Below are 21,343 nucleotides of genomic sequence, written 5' to 3'. Positions count from 1 at the left end.
ATCAATAAAACATTGCAGGGTGACTGCACAGCTCAGTGTCGCATGAGCAGGGAATGAGGCCTGTCTGGATTTTCACTGCAGTGGGGGGGCCTTCCATGCAGTTAATAACCAAAACCCTTTAGGCCAGTAGCACTGTGTCTCTAACTTTCCCACCCCCTAGCTGTAACCTGCATCTGTCCCCTGCAGAAGTACATCCTAGATTGACCGTTCTGTTTCGTAAATAGCTGTTTTATTGTTTCTTATCATTGGAGGGAAAGTGAAGGGCTAGGTATGTGCTTACAGTAAGGCTGCTTTACATTGTCAGTGTAAATTGCATTTCAGGCTCTTTTACCCAGCAGGAATGGCTCTTATTTAAACAAGAACAAAAAAAAGAGTGAGTGAATTAAGCTATTAGTAATTTCAGTGGGTAGAAATAAGGACGTGTTACACAAATAACAAACAAATTAATTATAAGGCACATACTTGATCCTGTCCTCAAGAGACCAAGAACAGCACCCAAGCAGACAGCTTCATTTATGTGGGTGTCTTTGCTTCCCCACAAGGAATAGCATTGTCCTTCTTTCCGGGCTTCTACAATTATCTGCTCAAGCTTTGTTTCCAGAGCCTGTTTATCTGTGGGTGGGAGGAGCAGGGGAGGATGTGCTGTGTGTGGGAGACTGGATAGAGAACGTGGATATACCACTGTTTAAACAGAGGCAACATGGAGAGTAAGCTATGTACAGCCTAGGGAGTTTGGAGTTGCACCTTGACATTTTTTGCAGACTGCTTCCTTTTCAGGAATTCTGGATTCCCCTCATCACATGTCTAATTTGCCAGATTTTCAATTAAATTGTCCCACTGATTTGCAATGCAAAAGTGCTTTGATGGTATCCTAGGGGGTATGGTAGTGGGCAAGCTAGATGGGTGTGTGTGCCAAAGTGATGGCGTGGGTAAAGCAGGGGGATAGATAACTCCTCTGGAGCCTCTGCAGCTTCTGGCAGTGTCTGGGGGGGTGAGGTGGAGGGGCTCAGCTGCCAAAAGGCCTCTCCTAACTCTGAGTACTGAAGACACCAAAGGTCTCCTGGTACCCTGACTTTAGCCATCCCTGATGGTTGAGCCACAAGTGGGGTAGTCTGCTATTTTCAGCCCCTGAATATTGGCCTCTAGTCATTGAACTCATTTATCCCAGAGACATGAGCCTTAATTCCCCTTCTAACACTCCTGTTGTTACTGCTGATCGTTCTGGCTCTGCCTGCTGCATCTGTGTGAACAGCTAATCCCATGGTGATTTTGACTTCTTGGCTCTGCAGATCCCTTTGGCATGGAGTCCTCGGGGCTGTGCTGGGTGGGGAGAGCCGTGCTCTGCACGGGCAGCTGGAGCTCACGGCTCCGGGCTGGTCCCTTGTGTTGGCCTGGGAATGAACCCCCGGGGCTCTGATCTGCTCATCCAGCTAGTCTGGGGGAGGCCCTTCCAATGTGGTAGTTGATGACCCGGGCTACTGAGTCTTTCATCGCTGCAGCATTTCGGTGCATCCTGTCTCCCTCAGTTGCTCACCTCTAAAACTTGGAACCCTCAGCAGCAGTGTTGTCTGTGAAGACAAAGGTGTTTGTAGCTGTCAGATGGGTGTTTATGTGTCTTTCTGGGAGGTGTTTTTCTTTGGCCTGTGGAATTGCTGCTGTAGAAAGGGTCTTTCAGCAATATCCAAAAGCAGGTGTGTCAAAGAGTGCATCTTGATGGAAAGCTTGGCAGAAAAAAAAAGGGAAGCTTTAGAACAAAAACTTCAGCTAGTGTGACTGACATCGTCAGCCCTTTTCTTCTGACACTGCTCCTACACGCCTAAAGCAGCAGTGAGGTTGTTCACCTTTGTACTGAAGTAATTTGTGAGATAAAATGAACAGCACTTTGGGGGGTGAGAGCTCTTAAGGCAGTTTTAAACCTGACTCACAGTGGGTGGCTTGGTAGGTTTTCCTAGCAGTAAGCTCAACTTGTATAAAAGGTTTTAAACTGGAAAGATGAATTTGCAGTGGTCTTACTGAGACTGAACTTGAAACTGAAGCTTGTAGAAGTGGACAAGTTCTGTTCCTCTGATGTTTCTCTCCTGGAGCATGGATGCCTGCAGGAGACACTAATACAGCAGTTTCCCTGGAAAAGGAAAGAGCTGGAGAGACTGGTACCATTTGTGAGTAGAGGAAGGAAGGGAAAGGGATACTTGACCAGGAAAGGGGTGTTGTGAAGCCACCTTGAATTCACTTAAATTTACATTTAAACCTGTACATCAGAAGTATCCAGATGAAGATCTGTGACAGTGGATCTGCAAAAACACCTTGTTTCGAACAGTTCCTGCATCTGAGCTGGATTTCTCACTTTTTGTGAGACCTCACTGGCTGCAGAACACTATGAATCATCTTCTGCTGGTTCAAATGTGCTGTGACTCTGGGAGCTGGTGCTTTGAATGCTCAGTGTTACCTGTTGCCTGGCCTGTTTCTCAAACTCTGCATTTCTTGAAGTGTGGAGCTAAAGACGACTACTGTCCCAAAGGGGCCTTGTGTGCAAATTAAAATGCTTCAGGCCTTTAAAAAAATGAACACACTGATGGTTGGATATCTTTCATTTGTTGAACTGAGAAATCTGGTGGGGTCTGCTGTAGTTTGTGGGGTTTGTTTTGTTTTGTTTTGTTTTCTGTTACAGTAGCAGTCAGGATCTTCTCCCTAAACTCTTGTCGATCCTTGCTTTCCCATATGTATAATTTAAACCAATATATAACTTAAAGCTGCACTGTCTTCTCATGCCTGTGATGTGTTCTTGCACTGTTGTCTACTGTAGAAAGAAGTGGATAGAAATTGGATTAAATCACTAGATTGCAAACAGCTACTATGAAGCTTTTCAAAAGGACCTTTAGTGTGTGAGAAGTGCTACAAGTTAAAGTAAAAAAGAAAGAAGATGGTAAAGAATGAAATTTTTGGGGTGCTCTAATCCAGCTTGTTGGATGCAGTCCTGAGGACTGAGGTCCTGAAAATCCGTGACGTTGGACTTGCTGTAACGGCCAGAAGAAATGTCTTCAGTGGCAGGAAAATGGGACCAGTTCACGCATCACAATCTTTTTGTATATATAGGCAGATTTGATAACTTTCTCTTACTGAGAAGGTGGTTACACTTAGTAAAGTGTAGCTAACGCTTCTATAATCCTGTACTTGCATGCATACAGGTGTTTTAAGTTGCTTAGGTAGAAATTCCAGCTAGTGATACAGTCTTCAATGATAAGACTGGTATGGGAAAATGACAAGGCATCAAAAAGGGAGCTTGTGTTACACTTTTGAGTTGAGCCGGTGGTAATGAATTGTCTGGCACAGGTGATCCCGTTGGCAGTGCGAAGTCTTGCCATTAGCCAGGCAGAATGTGTGTGGTGCTAACAGGTGGGGGAGGCTTGTGCTGTTTTGTTGACTAAGGATGTTGCTGTCTGTCTGTCTTCCACAAGCACTAAGCAGATTCTCTCAAATTCTCTTTAGAAAAAAAATGTGTGTGAGTTTGTTCTTGCTTCCTCCTTTCTTAATGCGGTTTGACCTTACTACTGCAATTGTTTTCCAGGAGACCTTGACCTTCAAATTACTTCCTTGTGCCTTGTGTCAGTGGGTGCAGTGTTGCTTTTTCAGTATGCACAAAAGGCTTGGTTTTTTGGCTTGTGCTGATGGAGCGTAAACCAGGGATCAAGATGTGTTTAATTTAATGTTTTTCGCATGACTCAGCTACATACCAGAACCCTCCTGAGCCTTAGGTGAGGAATGTCTTCCTGGTTTATTTTTAACAGCATCAGTATGATGAGCATAGCTACAGTAACATCGCGTTTTGTAGTTGTGTGGTCCTGGGCTGTCCCTCTGATGTTGTTACGGCACAAACCCCTCTGTGGTGCATTGCTAATTGTGATGAGGTTCTTACTGCAGTGTCCCTTGACCCATTTTCCTGCATCCTGGGGCTGCCAGAGGACTGGATAAATCTGTGAACTAATGCTTCTGCCTTAACAACTTTGTTAGTCTAAGGATGAGGTGAAGAGGGAAAATTCGTGGCTGTTTTCACTGCAGTACCCAGGCTCACTGCTGATCCAGGCTTCTGCAGGCAAGCGCGTATTCCAAGTGCCAGCTCTGAACTAGAAACACGCTGAAGCACAGCCTCTCTGGAAGCCTGGACTGGAACAGCATTCTCTTTCCTCTGACAAATCCAGCTTGTTGACCAGTGGTACTGGAGCCAGTTTGGAAAGGACGATTAGTAAATGAAACATCCACTGTTTACCAGGAGTAAGGGGTTGCCCCCACCTCACTTGTACTGACAGACACTTAGACCACTTCTAGTCTGTAACTTTTTCCTTGTGTGCAAGGAAAAATGTGGTTGTGCTGTCTACAGTAACTGTAGACAGGTTGTGCATTTTTCCTAGGGTTTAGGCAAATGATTCCACACCTGTCCCTGGTTCTTTTCCTTTGGGAAAGGCAATAGGAGTGTACATTTCAACACAATTACTTTGCAGTTGTTTCTACACTGTGGTTGCACATCAGTTTGGATACATCCCTGTCTTCTTATTTACATTTAAAGCTATGTTGATAGAGGATGCTGCAGTAGCTGGGAGCATAATGATGCTATATTTGTCTGCCAAGTGAGTTGATTTTCTGTGATTTGGCTAGAGCTCTGCACAGCTGATGTAAGTGCAGAGCTGTCATGAAACTAATAAAAGTAATTTTACTTAGTATGGAGATGAGAATGGGCACTGAGACAGTTCAAAATGTCATCTTATGTCATATAGATTCATTAATATTTCAAAATGTGTTTTTATAAAGCAGTCTGTGATGAGGAACCCTTTAAGATCTATCTAATAGAGAGTGTATTTTAGGTAAGTTGCTAATTAATCTTGGTGCTTTGGCAGTCTCCCAAAAGGGATCAAACATATATGGACATAATTTTACAGAACTGTAGCAATTCTGTACCAGAGCTGCCATCACCAGAAGACTAAAATGTGATCCTGAAGTCCTGCCAAAGAGATCTTGGCTGGTTGACAGTTATCCTTCTGAACAGTTTATGTTCTATGTAAATATCTAAGTTAAAAGTAATTAAACTTTAATACAGCAAGAATAGTCAAAGCATCAGAAGCCAGCACCCCTCTGTGTGTATTTGTGGGAGGATTCCTCCTCGTGCTGTGATAGATGAATGGATCGCTATACTAATGCACGGTGCCTTGCCTGTGTTCTCGCAGCTACTTTCCAGCAGGTGGTATAGGAGGGACTTGTTATGGAATATTTTGCATAAGCCATCACTAATAATGAAGCAAAATAAACCTCCCCAGATAAGTACCAGTGCCAGTCCTTTGCATCAGAGATGAGAACTGGGTTGCTGATGCTAGCTAAGCAATAGGTACAGTTCCTTCAAGGCATCCTCCATCCCCTCCGCAGAGGTGGGACATGCTGTGTCCCCATAGAGGTGTCACTAGGGGAGGGCTTGTCCCAGGGTCCAGTTGAGATGAGCAGACCTTCAGAGGGTGAGTTGCCGCCAGGCAGTGATGGCTTCTTGTGTGATACAGTGTTAAAACGGCTGCTGCCTGCAGACTTCTTCCTTTTTGTCTTCCCCCGTTCAGTATGCACCCTCTCTTCAGTGAAAAGAAATCATTTGCAGCTGGAAAATATATGTCAGCCTGACATGCTTTGGCCAAGTCAGTGTCCCACTCCTGTTCCTGTTTTTGTTTTGTGTAAGGAGATGGTCAAGGAGAGCCTGTGTTTTGCAAGGTAAAGCTGAACTATGGGTGGGCTCGTATGTTTTTTTGAGCTATCTGATGGTGAGCCAGCAAAGCCCTGTGACATGTACTAGCTCTAGGTATGTAAACTGTCCCTCTGAAGTCAAAAGGAAAACAGTTGGATCCTTAAGTGCTTTGCTGGGTCAGGGCCAGAGTGCTCTACATTTTTTGTGTAGAGTTATTCAATTCCTAGACCTTTAGGATGGTTGTGGATGTGGATTATTGCATCCCAGCCTTTCATTACTGAGAGTGTCTCTTGCATTGGGAGAGCTCAAAGAAACTATGTTCCCTTGGCGAGTTGGAGGACATTGACAGCATCTATAAATAGTCTTTAATGTTCTTTGGAAAGGTGTCTGATGCCATAGTAAAACGTCGCTCTCTCTGATCAGCTGCTTTATAAGCCATGTTTCTGTCTTCCTTTCCTCTCACTTGTGTGAGATGGCTGAAAATTTAAAAAGATCTGTTTAAATTTTTCAGATACTCCTGGCTGCATTTAAGCCAAGTGCTTGAAATCCCATGGCATGAGCTTTTACATGTGTTTTCATGGATAACTTTGTGTTGTGTATTTCAGTTGTCACTGAGTCTGCAGGGTCTCTTTGGAGCATTTCACATGTTAGGTGTTCATGTTTGTTTATTTTTTCCATGAGATATATATAGATATGTATATTTATTTTATGCCTTTTAATGGCCCCTATGGCTTCTGCAAAAAGTGTCTAGCAGGCAGATGCCTGCATTGGCCACATACAGATCCATAATGACATTAGATATTAATTGACTGGCACAGAGAAACTGCCCTGTTAGCAGTCCCAGTCTTTATATTCTACCATACGTGTGGCAGCACAACCAGAACATGAAAAAGCTCCTACTTGCCTCTTATTCTGATTCTGGAGATGCAGACTGTGATTATTCTACTCACTGCTGTTCAGCTGATTGGGTTGATGATCTTGTAGCGAATCCTCAGTAAAGGAGGAAACACTCTAGTCTGTTGCTGGGATGAAATAAGAAAATTAAAAGGTCACATATGCTTTAGTTGTTACTGTAGACACAGCTGCTGGCAAGAGGTATCCAAGGATGAGACTGATCAGTGGCATTAACGGCCCTGCGTATCAGATAGACTTGCTGAGTTAGATATATACCATACTGCAGTGATTTTCCAAGACTGAGTGATTTCCTGGCCTACTAAATTAAACTTGCCATCTGACACATGAGGAGTTGATAGTTTTTAAAAAGAGAGTGAACCACCCAAGTGCGTTCTGCTCAGCCCCTTGAACAGTTTGATGAGTGGATATTTGTGTAGAGCAACTGGGAGAAGCTTGCTGGGAGACAAGGTCATTGCCACGTGTTTAATAACAGCATAACAAAAACAGGAGGGGAAGAAATGCAGGTGGTTGTGATGAAATTGGTGACTATCTCAGTCATATGGGATTGAGGTATATTTGTGCTACAAAATATTATTAAAACGTCAGAGTAGAATCCTGATTTTTCTTGAAGCTTTGGGTAATGATTTCTGCTGTGTTTACAGTGGGGTATTGGATCTTGGTTTGGAAATACTAGCACGCTGGAAGGGTGCTTTGTTGGCAAGTGAAGAAAGATTAGGGCTTCTGCAGCTTAAAATGAAATGCCAACCTGGGCTGTAGTGACTGACAAGGACGTTCTTAAGAAGAGTTCCTGTAGACAGAAAGTGGTAGATCCCTTTTTCTTGTTGTTTGTGGGTTGGAATGGGGTTTGGCTGCTGCTGTTTCTGCCCTTGGCATGTACTAAAATGCCACTCTGCAGAAGTTAAAGCACAAGAAAGGAGTTAGGATTTTTCTACAGGATTTCTCAGCAATCTCCTGGCAGAACAGGGTCTCAAATGTCCCTCTCCCCAAGGGCAACAGGCTGTCTGTCATGTCACGGTGCTTCTCTCAGTGGATTCTGCAAAATGAAAAGGTCTGCTGGCGAGCATCCGAGTTGTTGAATCTACAAAGTTCAACCCAGTACAATTCCAACCTTATTTTTTTTGCTTAGCAGTGCTATTTATTTCAATGTTCCAAGGTAACAATTTTACTGATGTGTGAGTAGTTTTTTTTTTATACTGCTTGAAAGCTAAACTTCAATAGTTGACGTTTAAGTGAATTGGAATTCTAATTTCTCATTATCTGCAGATAAATGTTCTCAAAAGATAAAAACCTTTGTCCTTGCGACGTCAAGCCTGCTCTAGTGAATCAGAGACAGCAGCTAAAAGGCACACAGTGTCTAGGCAATGTGGGGTTTTTTTTGAATGCGTACTGCTCTTAAATCTCCTAAATTATTAAATTTGACTTTAGCAAAGTCTCTTTAAATAGGCTGCATTATGCAGTAGCTGCCTTCTGAATAGCGTAAAAAAAACACCTTATTCCATGTCTCTCCTGAATTGAGGAAAATTGGCTTTGTTGTGCATCTGGCTTAGAATGTGTTGGGAGGAGCAGCCAGGTGAGGAAACTGGAGGGGATGGGTTTGGTTTTGGTCTTACCGATGTGTGCAAGTAACTTGAGGTGTCCGTGGAGCTTCTTGGCGTTTGATGATACAACGGGTGTGTGTGTAAAATAAAAATTGACAAAATGAAAGCTTTCGGGATAGGTTAGACAGGGTTGAAAGAATAGTGCCTCAGGGGATTTCGCAAGATGTTTCGTGATATTTGGTAATGTTTCTTTGAGCCTCAGCTACTGGGACATTCTGTGAGAATCTTTGCTCTTATTTCTTAACAAAAGGGCATTTCTTGCTCTGGTGTTTCAAGTGAAGAACTTGTAAAAGCAAAGCAGTAATGCTCCAAAATAAACAGGGCCATATTAAGAAACCAAATTGTCTTATATATTCTTTTTTTACTTGTGAATTTGTTCTTAACTTGGGAGAGAAGTGTATTTGGGAATGGAGGGGCAAATGGGTATATTTCCTGGATTTGTTTGTTTGTTTGTTTTTTAATGCAGGAAGGGAGAGGCGTGGATACATTGCACAGAACGCGTTGCTGCTCTTTTCCCTCTGATTTCAGTACAGCCTATGGCACCATTATTCCCCACCAATTTTTCAGTCCTGTAGTTGGACATTACAGAATAAGCAAAATTAGCACTCATGGGTTCTCATCTCTGTTCTGCTAATGATTTATCTTGTGTTCTCATGGCTTAATTATGGCATCTTTTAACTTTTCAAGAACTTAGGATAAGATACTGACATTTTCGGGGCGGGGGGGGGGAGGTGGATAAGGGGAGGAAAACATTAAGACTAATGGGCCTTTCTCATATCCTAAGTGGTTAGCCCTGCGAGAAATTGATCCCTGTGTTCACATACAAATGGGCTCCTCTGGTTAGGCAAGTGCAAGATGGGGCTTTTGCTCTGACAAAACCGTCATCCAGAGCACTGTTTGCAGAGCAACCAAGTGTGGAAAAATCCACTCCCCAGCAGCAGTGGAGAGAACGTGATTTGCAGAGTTGTTGATGGAACAAATCAAGTAAGGATGTTTTAGGGCATGAAGAAACTTGTATGTAAGTAAATACTGTGTATGTGCCCAGGTCTGCAGGCAGGCTGCTCCAGTGCCTTGACTGCTAGTCCTGGGTTTTCTGCTGGCTCAAGCATATTTAAAAAATCATACTGGTGTGACTTTGTCAGTGAAGGCAAAGACTATTTTACCTGTAAGGCCAAGGCTGACATAACTCCTGTAGGTGCAGCTGCATTATTTAAAGGTGGTTTCTATGGGGTGTAGCTCATTCCACGTTTTAGCCAGATTGAGCGGTGGTGGTTTAAGTGCTTGTGTCTTGCAATAGCTGTTTGCATGTTGTCGAGGAGGAGGATGTGACAGCGTAGCTAATGTGATAAAACTTTCTGTAGTGTAGACAAGTACTCAGTATTAGCAGAATGAAGTTAACAGCCCGTCTGATCGATGCGACAGCTGTTGTTCAGAACCTTGGGAATAGTTGTGGAATTGTATAGATTTCTTAACTTCTCACTGCTGCTGCTTAAAGGACATCTGAGCCACAGGTGAAGAGGTTTATGAAGCGTAATAAAGAGGAGAGGGGTGTGGCAGATGCAGCAGGAGGGGTAGAAGATGGAGATGATGTCTGTTTCAGAGGTTTAGAATTGAAAGTTAACAGAAAAAGCTCACAAACCCAACAGAGTCCATTGACAAGTTTATGCACTCAGGAAGGCCTGAACAGATAATCTACATGATGATGATCAAATGAGCAAAATGTGTCTCGTGTGTAACAGTTATTTTCAGTGCGCTGATATGCAAGCTGTTGTGAATTGTTTAAGGTGCCTGGATGGAAAGCATCCTGCTATATGTGTGGAAATCTGCTCCTCTACAAGTGAGGAAGAACAGGTACAACCTACTTTACATCAAACTGGACTGCTGTGCAGGTTGGCTTATTCTAAAACTCCTAAAATTGCAAGAGCTTGATGACGTAGGCTGTTTGGTGGGAGTGCACTGAGTAAGATTGCTTTTCTCATCCAAGGTTGTAAAATGTGATTTAGGTGTCACTTAAATGCTTTACATGTTGTAATTAACTAGCCTTGCAAAATTTTTCTCATCCATTTTTTTACAGGAACTTAATTTAAGCTTGTAAAATACCATTTGTTTTGATCACTTTTTGGCAGGAAGAATTTTTTCCTGGGCTCATAAATCTCTTCTTTGGTGTTTTTCTGGCAAGGCCAGACTGAGGGAGGGCTGGGAGGAAACTCCTGCGTGGCTCAGGGCTTGTTGTGTGGGCGGGGGAAGGTGTGGGAGCCAGGGGCACTGGTTGATGGGTGCGGGTGTCTGATCAGTGTTAACTTCTGCTGCCTTATTGTGCTGTTGGCCATTCCTGGAGGCACGAGGGCAGATTTGCAGACTTGGAAGCTTGTGTCTGGTAAGACAATGTCTGTGCTGGCCGAAATGGATCCTGCTCATGTTCTTCCCACCTCAGACAACAGTATTGGACCTTGTCAAAGCTGGCTGAGGGGATGTCTTGAAAAAGCCGATTGATTAGTCTGAAGACACTGGGTTGTAGCAGGAAATATTGGATTTGGCTCCTGAGCCAGATGATAATGCAGAAGAGATTTTCATGGCCTTTCCTGTGCCAGCACGAGCTGTCTCCGACTCTGCTTGCAGGCACCAGGAGTCTGTGCAGCAATGGATAACGCGGTGCTCCTGCTGCGAGCTGGCTGCACAGCCTGGGCTCCGTGCTGTGACACTGCTGACACACAGGCCTGTTTTGCCCGTCTCCCTGTGTGCTACGGGCCCTGCAGACAGGAGCTCTGCACACAGGTTTGCTCACCCTGGTGCACAGCAGGGCTTCCAGCTCCTGAGATGTTTCTGAGCCAGGCAGGATGCAGGAGACAGCCAGAAATGGCACAGCAAAGGCAGTCCCTAAGTCCCTTAATCAGAAGGGACAACAGGGTAAATTTGGGGTAAAAGTGAATGTCTAACACATGGTGCTGCCTTGGAGCATGGGCAACGCATTTTTAAACTAAGCAATAGTTATAGAGATGCTCTGGTGTCCTGGCATGGGCAGTTCTGCAAAACCAAATGTGCCAGCTGTGTTGTCATAACAGTCCTACTTATCCCAGAAGGGGCGAGGACTTGCCACCCTGAAACCTTTTAAATAGCTGCTAAATGAGAATCTTGGCTTTTCTGGTTATGTGCACCTTGTGTCAGCAGCACTGAAGAGGTTAAGAATTAAATTTTTCCTCTCAAACTAGTTTTCTTAAGCCACAGCCACGGCTTTCCCTTATCCTCACTTCCCCCTCAATTTGGAACATAGATGGAACGTGGGTGTGTGCCATGTGTGGAATATTGCAGTTACATCTTGTAGAGGGAGGAAAATTAGTTTGGCAAATGTTTCTTAATCATCTCTGGTTTTCACTTTTTAGATCTAAAGCCTTCAAATAAGGTTTGTATGGTTTAAGTAAATAATTGGCGTTTGTATGTTTTAAGTAAATAATTAGTGGTTTTATGTTTTAAGTAAATAATTGGCGTTTGCTTGTTCAGTGAGGATAGTTGTTAAGGATCTTGAAGGATATTTTTTTGTTTGTCCTTAACTTAGGAAAGTGTCTGTTTGTTTGTTTTCCTCTTCTTGCATCCTCCAGAGAATTTGCAGTTTGGTCCTGTTGAGGTCAACAGGCTGTGTGAAACTCAGACTTTTAAGTTAGTCACAAGTTTAAGTCCTCTGTTAAATATTGTCATGAAAGTTCCTAGCCAAGAAGACTGTCTTGCCCGCAGTGGTGGAGTGCTCAGTCTTTTAGAATTCTGATGATAATGTGTCAAGGAACGGTAGGAAACTTGCATATATATTGCATACATTGAAGTGCAGTTGCTTCTGCACTGCCTGTTGTGAATGTGCAGTAAAGAAGAGGGAGCACCATTGTTGTGGGCCTTGTTCTCCTTTCCCTCTCATAATTTCATGATTTGCCATTTTGAATAAGCTGCTAGGCTGTTCCTAACTTGGCCTCTGCCTGCCAAACCATTATCAAACTTCTGGCTTATAGGTTCAGAAATACTCAAATGCATGAAACAAATGTGATAAAGAAATGAAAAGCAAGCCCTGAATGTCAGGACTGCTCTTTTGGAGTCTTTTTCTCCATCCTACACCCAATGTAAACGTACAAATAGAATGTTTTAATGGTGGGGACAGAAACAGGGCTAGACTGGCACTTGCTTCATGGCTTTGCATGCTGTTTCTTTTTACAAAAGCTTTGGCAGTGATTGGAAGAGCCTTTTGCTGCGGTGCTCTGGCTGTCCTGCCTTGTAGTAACAAATGACAGGTTATTCTCCTATAACCAATAGTCCTGTAAGCTGGAGCTTGCTGTGCCTTTTTTTTTTTAATGTTACAAATTGCAGATAGCTGAGGAATTGATTTAATAGTTTGACCATTTCTTAAAATTGAGGGAAATCTTATTTACAATTTCCCGTATTCTTGCAATATGTTGTTTTACCCTAGCTTTCCTGGTAGCGTTTGTCATGAGCGCAGTATGTGATTCATGTGATTGCAGTTGCACAGGGCCTGGTAGGTGAGAATTTCTAGAAGTGCACTTATTTTTTTGCCATATCCCTGTGGTCGTAGAATAGTCTTAATGCTGCGGATTATGTACTGAGAGCTGCTGTTTTGATAACATGTGCTGACATTGGATCAGATGTGCTGGCGGGTCAGGTTATGCTGTAGCTTTGCTGCTGTGGCGTGTGTGCCAGAAGGGAGACATCAGTGCTCTGAAATACCGGTAGCCTGTGTGGTGTGATACCACCTGGGTATTTTTGTCTCCTGGGCTTCCAAGAGCAGTGAAATGATGATCGCACTAAAGCTCCTGGTGCTTCTTCAGTTCTAAAAATATATTTGAGTTGCACAAACTCCTAATTTTCCAGGTAATTTTTATATATATATATGTATATATGTAATTTATATACAAAGGGAAAAAGAAGCTCTTGCCATGCTGGCAGCATGCTTCATGTTGATAAGATTCTGTCCATAATGCAAAAATGATAGACATAAGGATGGGGAAAAAACATCTTGATGTCTTTGGTGAGCATTTAAATTCCCCAGTGCTTCTCTTACAATGTGCAGGGAGGTCTGATGTAGCTCAGATACTGTCCTGGGTCAGAGCTAATGAGATGTTTCTGTCCTGCCAGTTAAACTTACCACCTCTCTCCTGTGAGCTGGAAACATCATAAGAGAACTTAGAAGGGTTAAGCAGCTGTAACCTCCAGGCTGCTTTGAGACCATCACACAGAATGGCCCTGTGAAAACTCAGGCTTGGTGGTTGGGGTGTTGCCGTGTGGGCACATCTTGACATTCATTCTCCTCTGATGGTGGCAGTGGGTGACTGCTGATTTTGTTGGTGTCTTTTCTCACGGGAGTGTGTCTGTATGGTGCCTTTTTTCACTTGCTTGCAAAACCACCTCCAGCCAGCCTCCTAAAACACTTGAGAGTGAGAAAAACATTTCTTTTTGCATCAGAAACAAGTCTTTTCCTATTAACAGCCTGCTTTTCTTTGCAAAACAACCCTTAATTTGGGTCATGCTTCCATCTCTTCAGCAATGCAGACAGAATCTCTACATCGTTGCAGAGGTTTCTTTGTTTTTGGCTTTTTTCCTGCACAACAGTAGTGATGGAAAGGCATCTCGATGTATTCCCCTCTGTCCCGCTCACCTGGATGGCGACTGGGAAGAGCTCCTGTTCTGACCTACACGGCCACTATGCCTGTGCCAGATATTTGCTTTCAATAACAAAACAGTGGCTGAATAGGTGGGAGTTAGTCTGTTCTTACCATTTCAAACAGGCTGCATGCCTTGTCCTTTACTGCAAAGGGTAAAGGCAGGTTGTAAAACCCAGCAGCCCCGCCAGCTTGCGCTCCTTTTCAGCATCTAAATAAGGTAGATGTGCACATCTGGGAATTACCAGCACATCTCGGTTACTGCAGTGAGCACATTCACTATTTCAGAAAGAAATAAGAAATCTTGACTGTTTATACTGGGCGGTGTTTTGTGTTATCATTGTAGATAAGAAAGGAATAAACAAAGCTGGCAGGAAATCACAGGGTCAGCACTGCAGTTTGTTATTGTTTGTTCTCTTCTCCCACATGGACTGATAATGAGCATTTCCGCCTCATATAGTGACATGGTTGATAGATATATGTGGGAGTGTATGTATGTATGTAGTATCCTTGCTTGAATAGACTTCACTTTTGTTTATTTTTGTATTATTTTATGATCTTTCTTTTTAAAAACTGACATTAAGGAGAAAAATGTTTTGATTAGGCAGCTGAGTAGCTACTGGGCACAGAATGGGCTACAGCATTTTCCTCTGCCCTTAATAAAAAACTCTAATGTGGCTGTCAACTTCTTGTAACTATTCTGACATGTTCTCCTTTCCAAGATTGTGCATATGGGGGATGAAGACTTTCTCTTCTGAACTGGACTGGAGTTTGGTAGCTGGGGCTCTTGAGTCTTCTGCTATTTTTGTGCATTTGTGAAGTGCTGATAATACTTGGCTCTATTGTAGGGCTGTCATGAACACAGCAGGCTTGATTTGGCACTGAGAAAATGCAGAGAATCCTCTATGATATTCCTGGGAACAGTATTGTTCTGGCAGCCTCCAAAATTGCCAAATGCTCGTAAGACATTAAAAAAAAATCAGTGATGCTGGAGAGGGCAGGAGGGAGAGGGACAGAACTGGGTAGTTGTTGAGCCCAGCTCTGTGCTGGATTTTGTGGGAGTACTTTCCAAACTTCAGTTTACTGCTAGTCTGTGATGTGATGGTAAAACATGCAGCTGGTCCCTGTATCATGCCCTTTCTAGCCAGCGGTTTGACATTTCGCAGCCCTGACAGATGAATTTGTGGCTGAAAAGCCATTGCTGAGGACTGTTTCTTTCAAGGCAATGTGGCTGCTGTATGGTCCTGGTTGCTAGACCACATTTCTCTGACCACATTTACTTGTTAAGCAATCTTCTGATGACTTCCATCCAGGATCCTTTTTCACATGCTGATAGATGCTGTGATTGAGATGTGATGTTTGCACTTCTTTCTGAAGGAGAAACCTGGTGTCCCTCCTGTTTTGCTGAGATGGGATGGCGTTAGTGGGAGGAGTGGGAAGTGTGATTTCTTATTGGGTTTACCCTTGGACTGGGATTGAAGAACTGGGTTTTAGTTTTGCTTCTGCCCCTCATTTTTCTGGCTGACTTTGCTAATGTCAGTTCCTCTCCCTGTGGTTTAACTTTTGCTATTTAACTGTGAAGTTTGCTCTGGAAAAATAGGCTATGCGTGTTAATAATAACTAGCTCTAGGAATAGAAGAGTCACTGACTCTGTGATGAATATGATAACCTTAAACTACAGCATAGCATGGTACTGGGCACTGAGGACCTTGTAATCATTAGTGTCACGTTTGCACTCTGAGATGTTCTGAAGGCAAATTTGATTTCAACCAGCAAGTAAATTCTTTATTTTTATTCTTTCAAATGAGCAAAGTTGTTCATGCTTAGTACTAAACTATCATTTGGTTAGAAAACAATCCGGAAACACAGGATTGTGTTGAGTACAGCAAAAGCAATGTTTTCATTACATGAAACTCAAAACATTTTCTCTTTGCTTCAATGTAATGTACAGGCTGGAGGCATGAAAGCTATGAGTGTGACAAAATTACTAAAGACTGATAGCACCAGCCGGGATTCTCAGATAACTGGCTGTTTTGACTTCTTCATTTATGACACACAGAAGGAATGTTCAGTGTTCTGTTTTTCCTTTCTTTTAAAATAATTTTCAAGCTTAGTGCATACTGAGACCTGGGTCCCGTTCAGGATCTGTTCTGTCAGTCTCAGGTCTCCAGAGCTCCTTGTTCGGCTTTGATTTCTTTCCAGTTCTTTTCCTCATTGACTTGCAGGGCTCCCACCCACTGCTGACTGGTACGATAAGCAGGCCCTTATCACTGTTGCCTCTGGTCCTCTCTTCACCTCTTGAGTAAATCTGTAGTCCTGAGGTACTATCAGGATAGTTTAACAGAACCCTTCTCTGTGCTTTGCACCCACTTGCAGTATGAACGCTTTTATAATTGTCAAAGAAGAGATGGTGCCTTGAGGTTTATGACCCTGCCTGAGCCTTTCAGGATGAGTTGTGGCCTTTCATCTGCTCCGAGGGTCACGTTGTCTTTGCAATTGCACTGAAGTGACTTTCCACTACATTTGGTACATGCATGCAGACATGCCATAATTTGTTCTGTAAGACACAGCCTCCCCATAATTAGGAGGAATATGTAAGCTTGCCTGCCTCAAACATGGCATTAGGGCGCGCTCTCTCATTAAGTCAACATAAATCCTTTGACGTAGTCCTGTTGGTTCCCTGCCACATTTTCTCCCTCGAGTGAAGAACAGGATTTCTATGCGTGGGTGAAAGCTCGCTCTATTTGGATAATTCTGTTTGTTCGCCAGAGTGGTGCAAACTGGAGGTAAACTTACATAGATGTGTGACATTAGTCTGTTATGACACAAACACATGTGCTGGAACTATCCAATGGGTCACCTCTGTTCAGTCTCCTGTCCCTCCCAGAAGCCTGGAGTATGTTGTATAGGAGACACAGAGCTCCTTGAGCTCGTGGGGTGTTCTGTTCCACTGCCTACAACTTTGGATGGTCTGACTGCTCTCAGGAGATCATGGAATTTCTTCTCTTCCCTCACTTTGTATTCTTCAGTAAATAGTTCCCTAAAAATGCTCCAGAAACAAAATGTGGCCACCGTATGGCCAGTTTTTAGCCTCCTGCCACGTGTTTTCCAGGTTGCTTACTTTGGACCCAAGGGGTATGTGGAGGCCGGGTTGGGTATCACCAGGCTACCTCCTTTTTTTTTAAATTTAATTTTAGGTCTCTTAGGCTTTTGATCTCAATGGTGTCTTTGATAAAGAGTTTTACAAACTCTGCCTGGCTGTTTTCTATAGGCTGCTTTCAGCTGCAATGTGTGGTTAAAAAAGGGCAGCCCTTGCTTTCTTTGGACAAAATTAACTCTTGATGCAATTCCCAATGATTTTTGGTATTTATACCTACATTTAATTTTGGTCTGTGTGGTGGCAGCTAGAGGCAATGTTTTTTTCTTTATTTGTGGGTAGAATTTGCTCAGTAAGTCCATGCTGCTACAAAATTTTCCCTTTAAATCCTCTAGACTATTTGCACTAATCCTCATTAGTGTATTCTGTACATTTCTGTGATTGGATTTTGTTATTGCTGCGTTTTTCTCGTACCTAAGAAAGCCTTAAAGTAGGAATTATGGGATAGAAAAGGGCTTGTAAGAAGATTGCAGATTATTGTTGTTTTTCTAGTGGCTACTCTTTCCATTGCTGTGTTAATGTAAAGGCTTAATGAGCAAGTTTGACTCCAGGGCAAGGCCGAGGGCTGCTCTGAACAGCAGTTTCCATCTCGGGTTCCTTTGCAATGAAGCATTCGCTAACCTGCCAGCTTTTATTTTTGTTTATTTGTGCCTACTGCATTCATCAGGGCACGGTAAAGGGTTGAGTCACGCAAAGGGCTGCCTGAAGATTTCTGGAGACTGAAAGTGATGCACTCATAGCAGCTACCTGAAGCATGTTTTAGATATTAATGCCTAAATCTAAAAGCAGCATGATCCCATCCCTTTGACCTTCTCTTTTAAGTATGTGCACTCAACCAAAACCCACCACCCTGTCTCCTGAGGAATGACTCCGTCAGGGTCTAGAGAATGTTTTCTAACAGAGCGACATGGATGTTGTTGAGGATATGCAGCATCTGTAACATAGCGTCCCCTGGACACTGTGCTAGCTCTGCTTCAGCGCAGTATTTGCATTGCTGATATCTTCCCTAGAGAGTGCAGAGTTTCACATCTCTTTTCTCTTTCAGGCCCAGGCTTGTTTGCTTCTCCAGAAGGTTCTGCAACTTCGTGAACTGAAGCTCTTCGTGACGGAGGAGGAGTGGGAGGAATTGATCAGAGAAAGCATCAGCCAAGTGACAGAGGTAACAAGCTTCAACATGTTCAGTGTATAGATAGCGCCTAATGGGTGCTGCTTTTACTGCTGTGATGCTCATTCTCGGAGCTGGAGTTTGCAGCTGTGCTCAGCACGCGGGTTGTGCCTGCTCACACCAGCTCTGAGCGGTGTCCACCAGGACTACAGCATTCTTGTAACGCCGCTGTTCGGGTGTATTTTCACAGAGTGCAAGAAACGTGTCTGCTACAGCTCAGCAGTGCCAGTGTATGAATCCAAGAGACAGAGTTTGGGTTTTAGGGAATATGCTCATTCAGATTAATTTAAGCTGGTTTTAAAAAATTACTTTTGAATTGGAAGGTATTGTGAACGTCAACTTAATGTCTGAAGATGTTAAGGTATTTCTGTATTTGCATGAACTTCAGGGCCAAAGAGAGAAAGCTGAGGTCCACTAGACTTCTGACTCCTTCCTGGACCGGACTCCCTTGTCAATATTGTTTATCAGAGAAACCTTAGAATACATTGCAAAATAATTTGTACGTAAAAAACAGTGACACAGAAACTGCAGTGCTCCTGATTCTCAATGCCAAGCGTGGATTATACCTGAAGACAATTTTTGGGTGCAGCTATTATGTAGGAGGTGATCTATGGGACAGGAGACTGAAGAAGCAAGTGCCATTCACTTATATTCTTGTGGATTAACGTGAGGGGAACCAAACAGCCAAATAAATGTTATGATGTGGTGACTAAACTTGATGACACGGGAGATTCCAGTCTTGGTGTTCCTACGTAACTGTAGTATTGACGTCTTTTTAAGTGTAGCTTTCATTCTTCATGGACTTCCTTAAATGCTGGTTACATGGCAATTTAAACCATTCTATAATTTACCATATTGGAACAGAACAATTAGTTCTGTTTTCTTTTGTTGAGGAGGGACAAAATCTAAGCGGGTTTAAACTAAATAATTCAGAGGTGCTGCTTATAATTCTTGAGCAAGCAGGTTATCTTGGGTTTCATTAAATAGCTTCTATTTAATGATTACATCAGGAATCCAATGGGTGGAGTTAGGTATGATTTTATTTTCCAGCTACATAAAACATGCCCTCCTCCCAAGTGGGTCATCTCCATGTTTCTCTTTTGCAGCTGGATACCTGCAAGACTTGGTGATTCACTGGGAAGCCACAAACATTTACAATCCCTTTATGTTGTTCTTGTCAGGGAAAGTTAAGCATCTTGCAACCCATCCGGTTTTTTAATGAGCTTTGCTACCAGAGCTTCCTCAGTGCCTCTCATTTCTGTGGTCATCTGTGTTTAAAGAAAAATTCCTGGGAAATATTGTCAGTTTGTTTGGGCTGCCCAAGGTACACGCTGCGGGCAGGAGACCTCCCGTACTATTAACTAGCAGTGGTATATAGGCCTGTTCTCTTTTTGGCTTGAAAAAGCCTTGATATAACATTTTTAGAGTGTTCTGTTGGTGGACATATATGTACTGGGTTTTGTCTCCCTCCTGCTCTCGCCTTGCACTAGCGCAGTGCTGGTATCTCTCCTTGGAGCTGGGGCAGCTGCACATCTTTAAATGTTGCTGTAATTAGGAGGGATCAAGGACTTTGTATATCATATAACAGTTTTGATTCATGACCAAAGGCTGATACTTGTGCTGCAAAACTTTTTAAGGCTGCAAAAGCTATTCTGTGTCCTTTTGGTGGTGCAGAAATGCTCATTTCTCTGAGTAATAGCTGCAAAAACGTGCAGTGGCTCTACGGTGTAGTAAAACAATACTCATATCATGACTGATCTCTTTTGGCGATGGTGAAAATCCCTTGTTGCAGAAATCAGAGGCTGGAAGCAAAGCAAATTTAGAATCTACAGAAAGTATGTATTTGTCAAAGAGAGTAATCCACCAGTAAAATAACTTGCTGAAGAGTTTATTAGCTCTGAATTGCCAGGTGGAGATTGTGTGCTTGTATGACACAAAAGCTGCAGGTTGGGTGGAAGTTACAGGCTTGGTATTGAAATTATGCGCTGAGTTTTCTTGGACTGTGCTAGGCAGAAGCTTGGGCTAAATGACAGCCCTTTGTGTCCCTGGTGTCCCTGCATCCCTCTGCTTCGCTGGAGGGTGGGGAGGGCATTTGCAGAACCGGGGGCTTCTCCTGCAGCTCAGTCGCATCCTTTCTCACCTGAGACTTGTTTTGGTGGGACATTCTAGGTCAGCCATGATTTTGGAGGCGAGTACATAAGTAGGCAGATCTTGGCATGCGAGTGCTTACACATGAGAACCTGGACTGAGCGCTGTAATTCGTGATGCTGTGGAAAATGATGTTTTATTACCCTGCCTCTATTTGAAAGGTCTGCGTTTGTTGTCAGTAGCCATTCCTGCCTCCATCCCTCACAAATAGCTGTTTAAAAAGGAAAGTATGATAATGCAGAATTTTATACCTTTCTTTGACCCAGGGAGAAGTCTGAAATAACCTGGGAGGGCCAACTCTTTAACTGACTGTAATCTTGGTGCCTGATTTCTCATCCTGTCTTGCCTGAAGTGTTTGCATTGCATACCTGCAGATCACTTGGTGAGGAGCAGGGAGCCTGGGATGGTTTTAGGCAGTGATATGTGCTGGAACTGGGACAAAGCAATGTGAGAAAATTGCGGTCTTGGATATCATTGAATTATGTGTGCAAAACGAAGAGGCAGATGAGGGAGAATCAGCGGCCAGGAGCTTTAAGTGAAGAGACAGCTTCCTGAAATAGCAGCTCTGGCTGCTGCGAGGCAATGGCTCTTGCGCTTACATAAGCTAACTTGACCTTATTTGTTCCCAAAATGTTTAAGCATGCTTATAAAACATGTATGGCAGTAATGAGGGGTTCATGTTTGCCATCTCCTTACTGACAGCAAGGGAAGTCTTGATATCCTGCTTTGGAGTTGACTTGTTCTTGTGAGAGCCCTGCTTGCTCTTGGTGCTCTTGCCTTGTTCTGCTGGGTAACCTGTGCTGAAAGTCCTGGGACTGCAAAGATGAGGAAGCAGAGAAAGAGCTTTGGCAGAGTTTTGGACTCACAAGTCCTAAATAGTTACTTTACACAAAGCAGAACCTTGCTACAGTTGTTCAGGTTTATTCTAATGTTGGGAGTCTAGACAACTAGGTTGTGTTTACAGTATAAAGAAATAAGAGTTGCTTCATG

At 43.2% G+C, this 21,343-nt stretch overlaps 1 protein-coding gene across 1 annotated transcript in view; it reads left to right on the top strand.

Annotated features, from left to right (window-relative positions):
• The window catches only part of MYBBP1A (MYB binding protein 1a), a gene marked incomplete at its 5' end in the record, with an annotated part of 53,178 nt that overhangs the window by 21,060 nt on the left and 10,775 nt on the right, over positions 1–21,343 (top strand). Inside the window, one exon of the mRNA XM_080357185.1 lies at positions 18,086–18,199. Coding sequence (XP_080213311.1) covers positions 18,086–18,199 — 114 coding nt within the window. The remainder of the gene's footprint in view (positions 1–18,085; positions 18,200–21,343) is intronic.

Source organism: Nesoenas mayeri (assembly GCF_963082525.1).
Source record: "Nesoenas mayeri genome assembly, chromosome: 20".
Classification (NCBI taxonomy): Eukaryota; Metazoa; Chordata; class Aves; order Columbiformes; family Columbidae; genus Nesoenas; species Nesoenas mayeri.
This window is presented reverse-complemented; position numbering and strand designations above follow the sequence as displayed.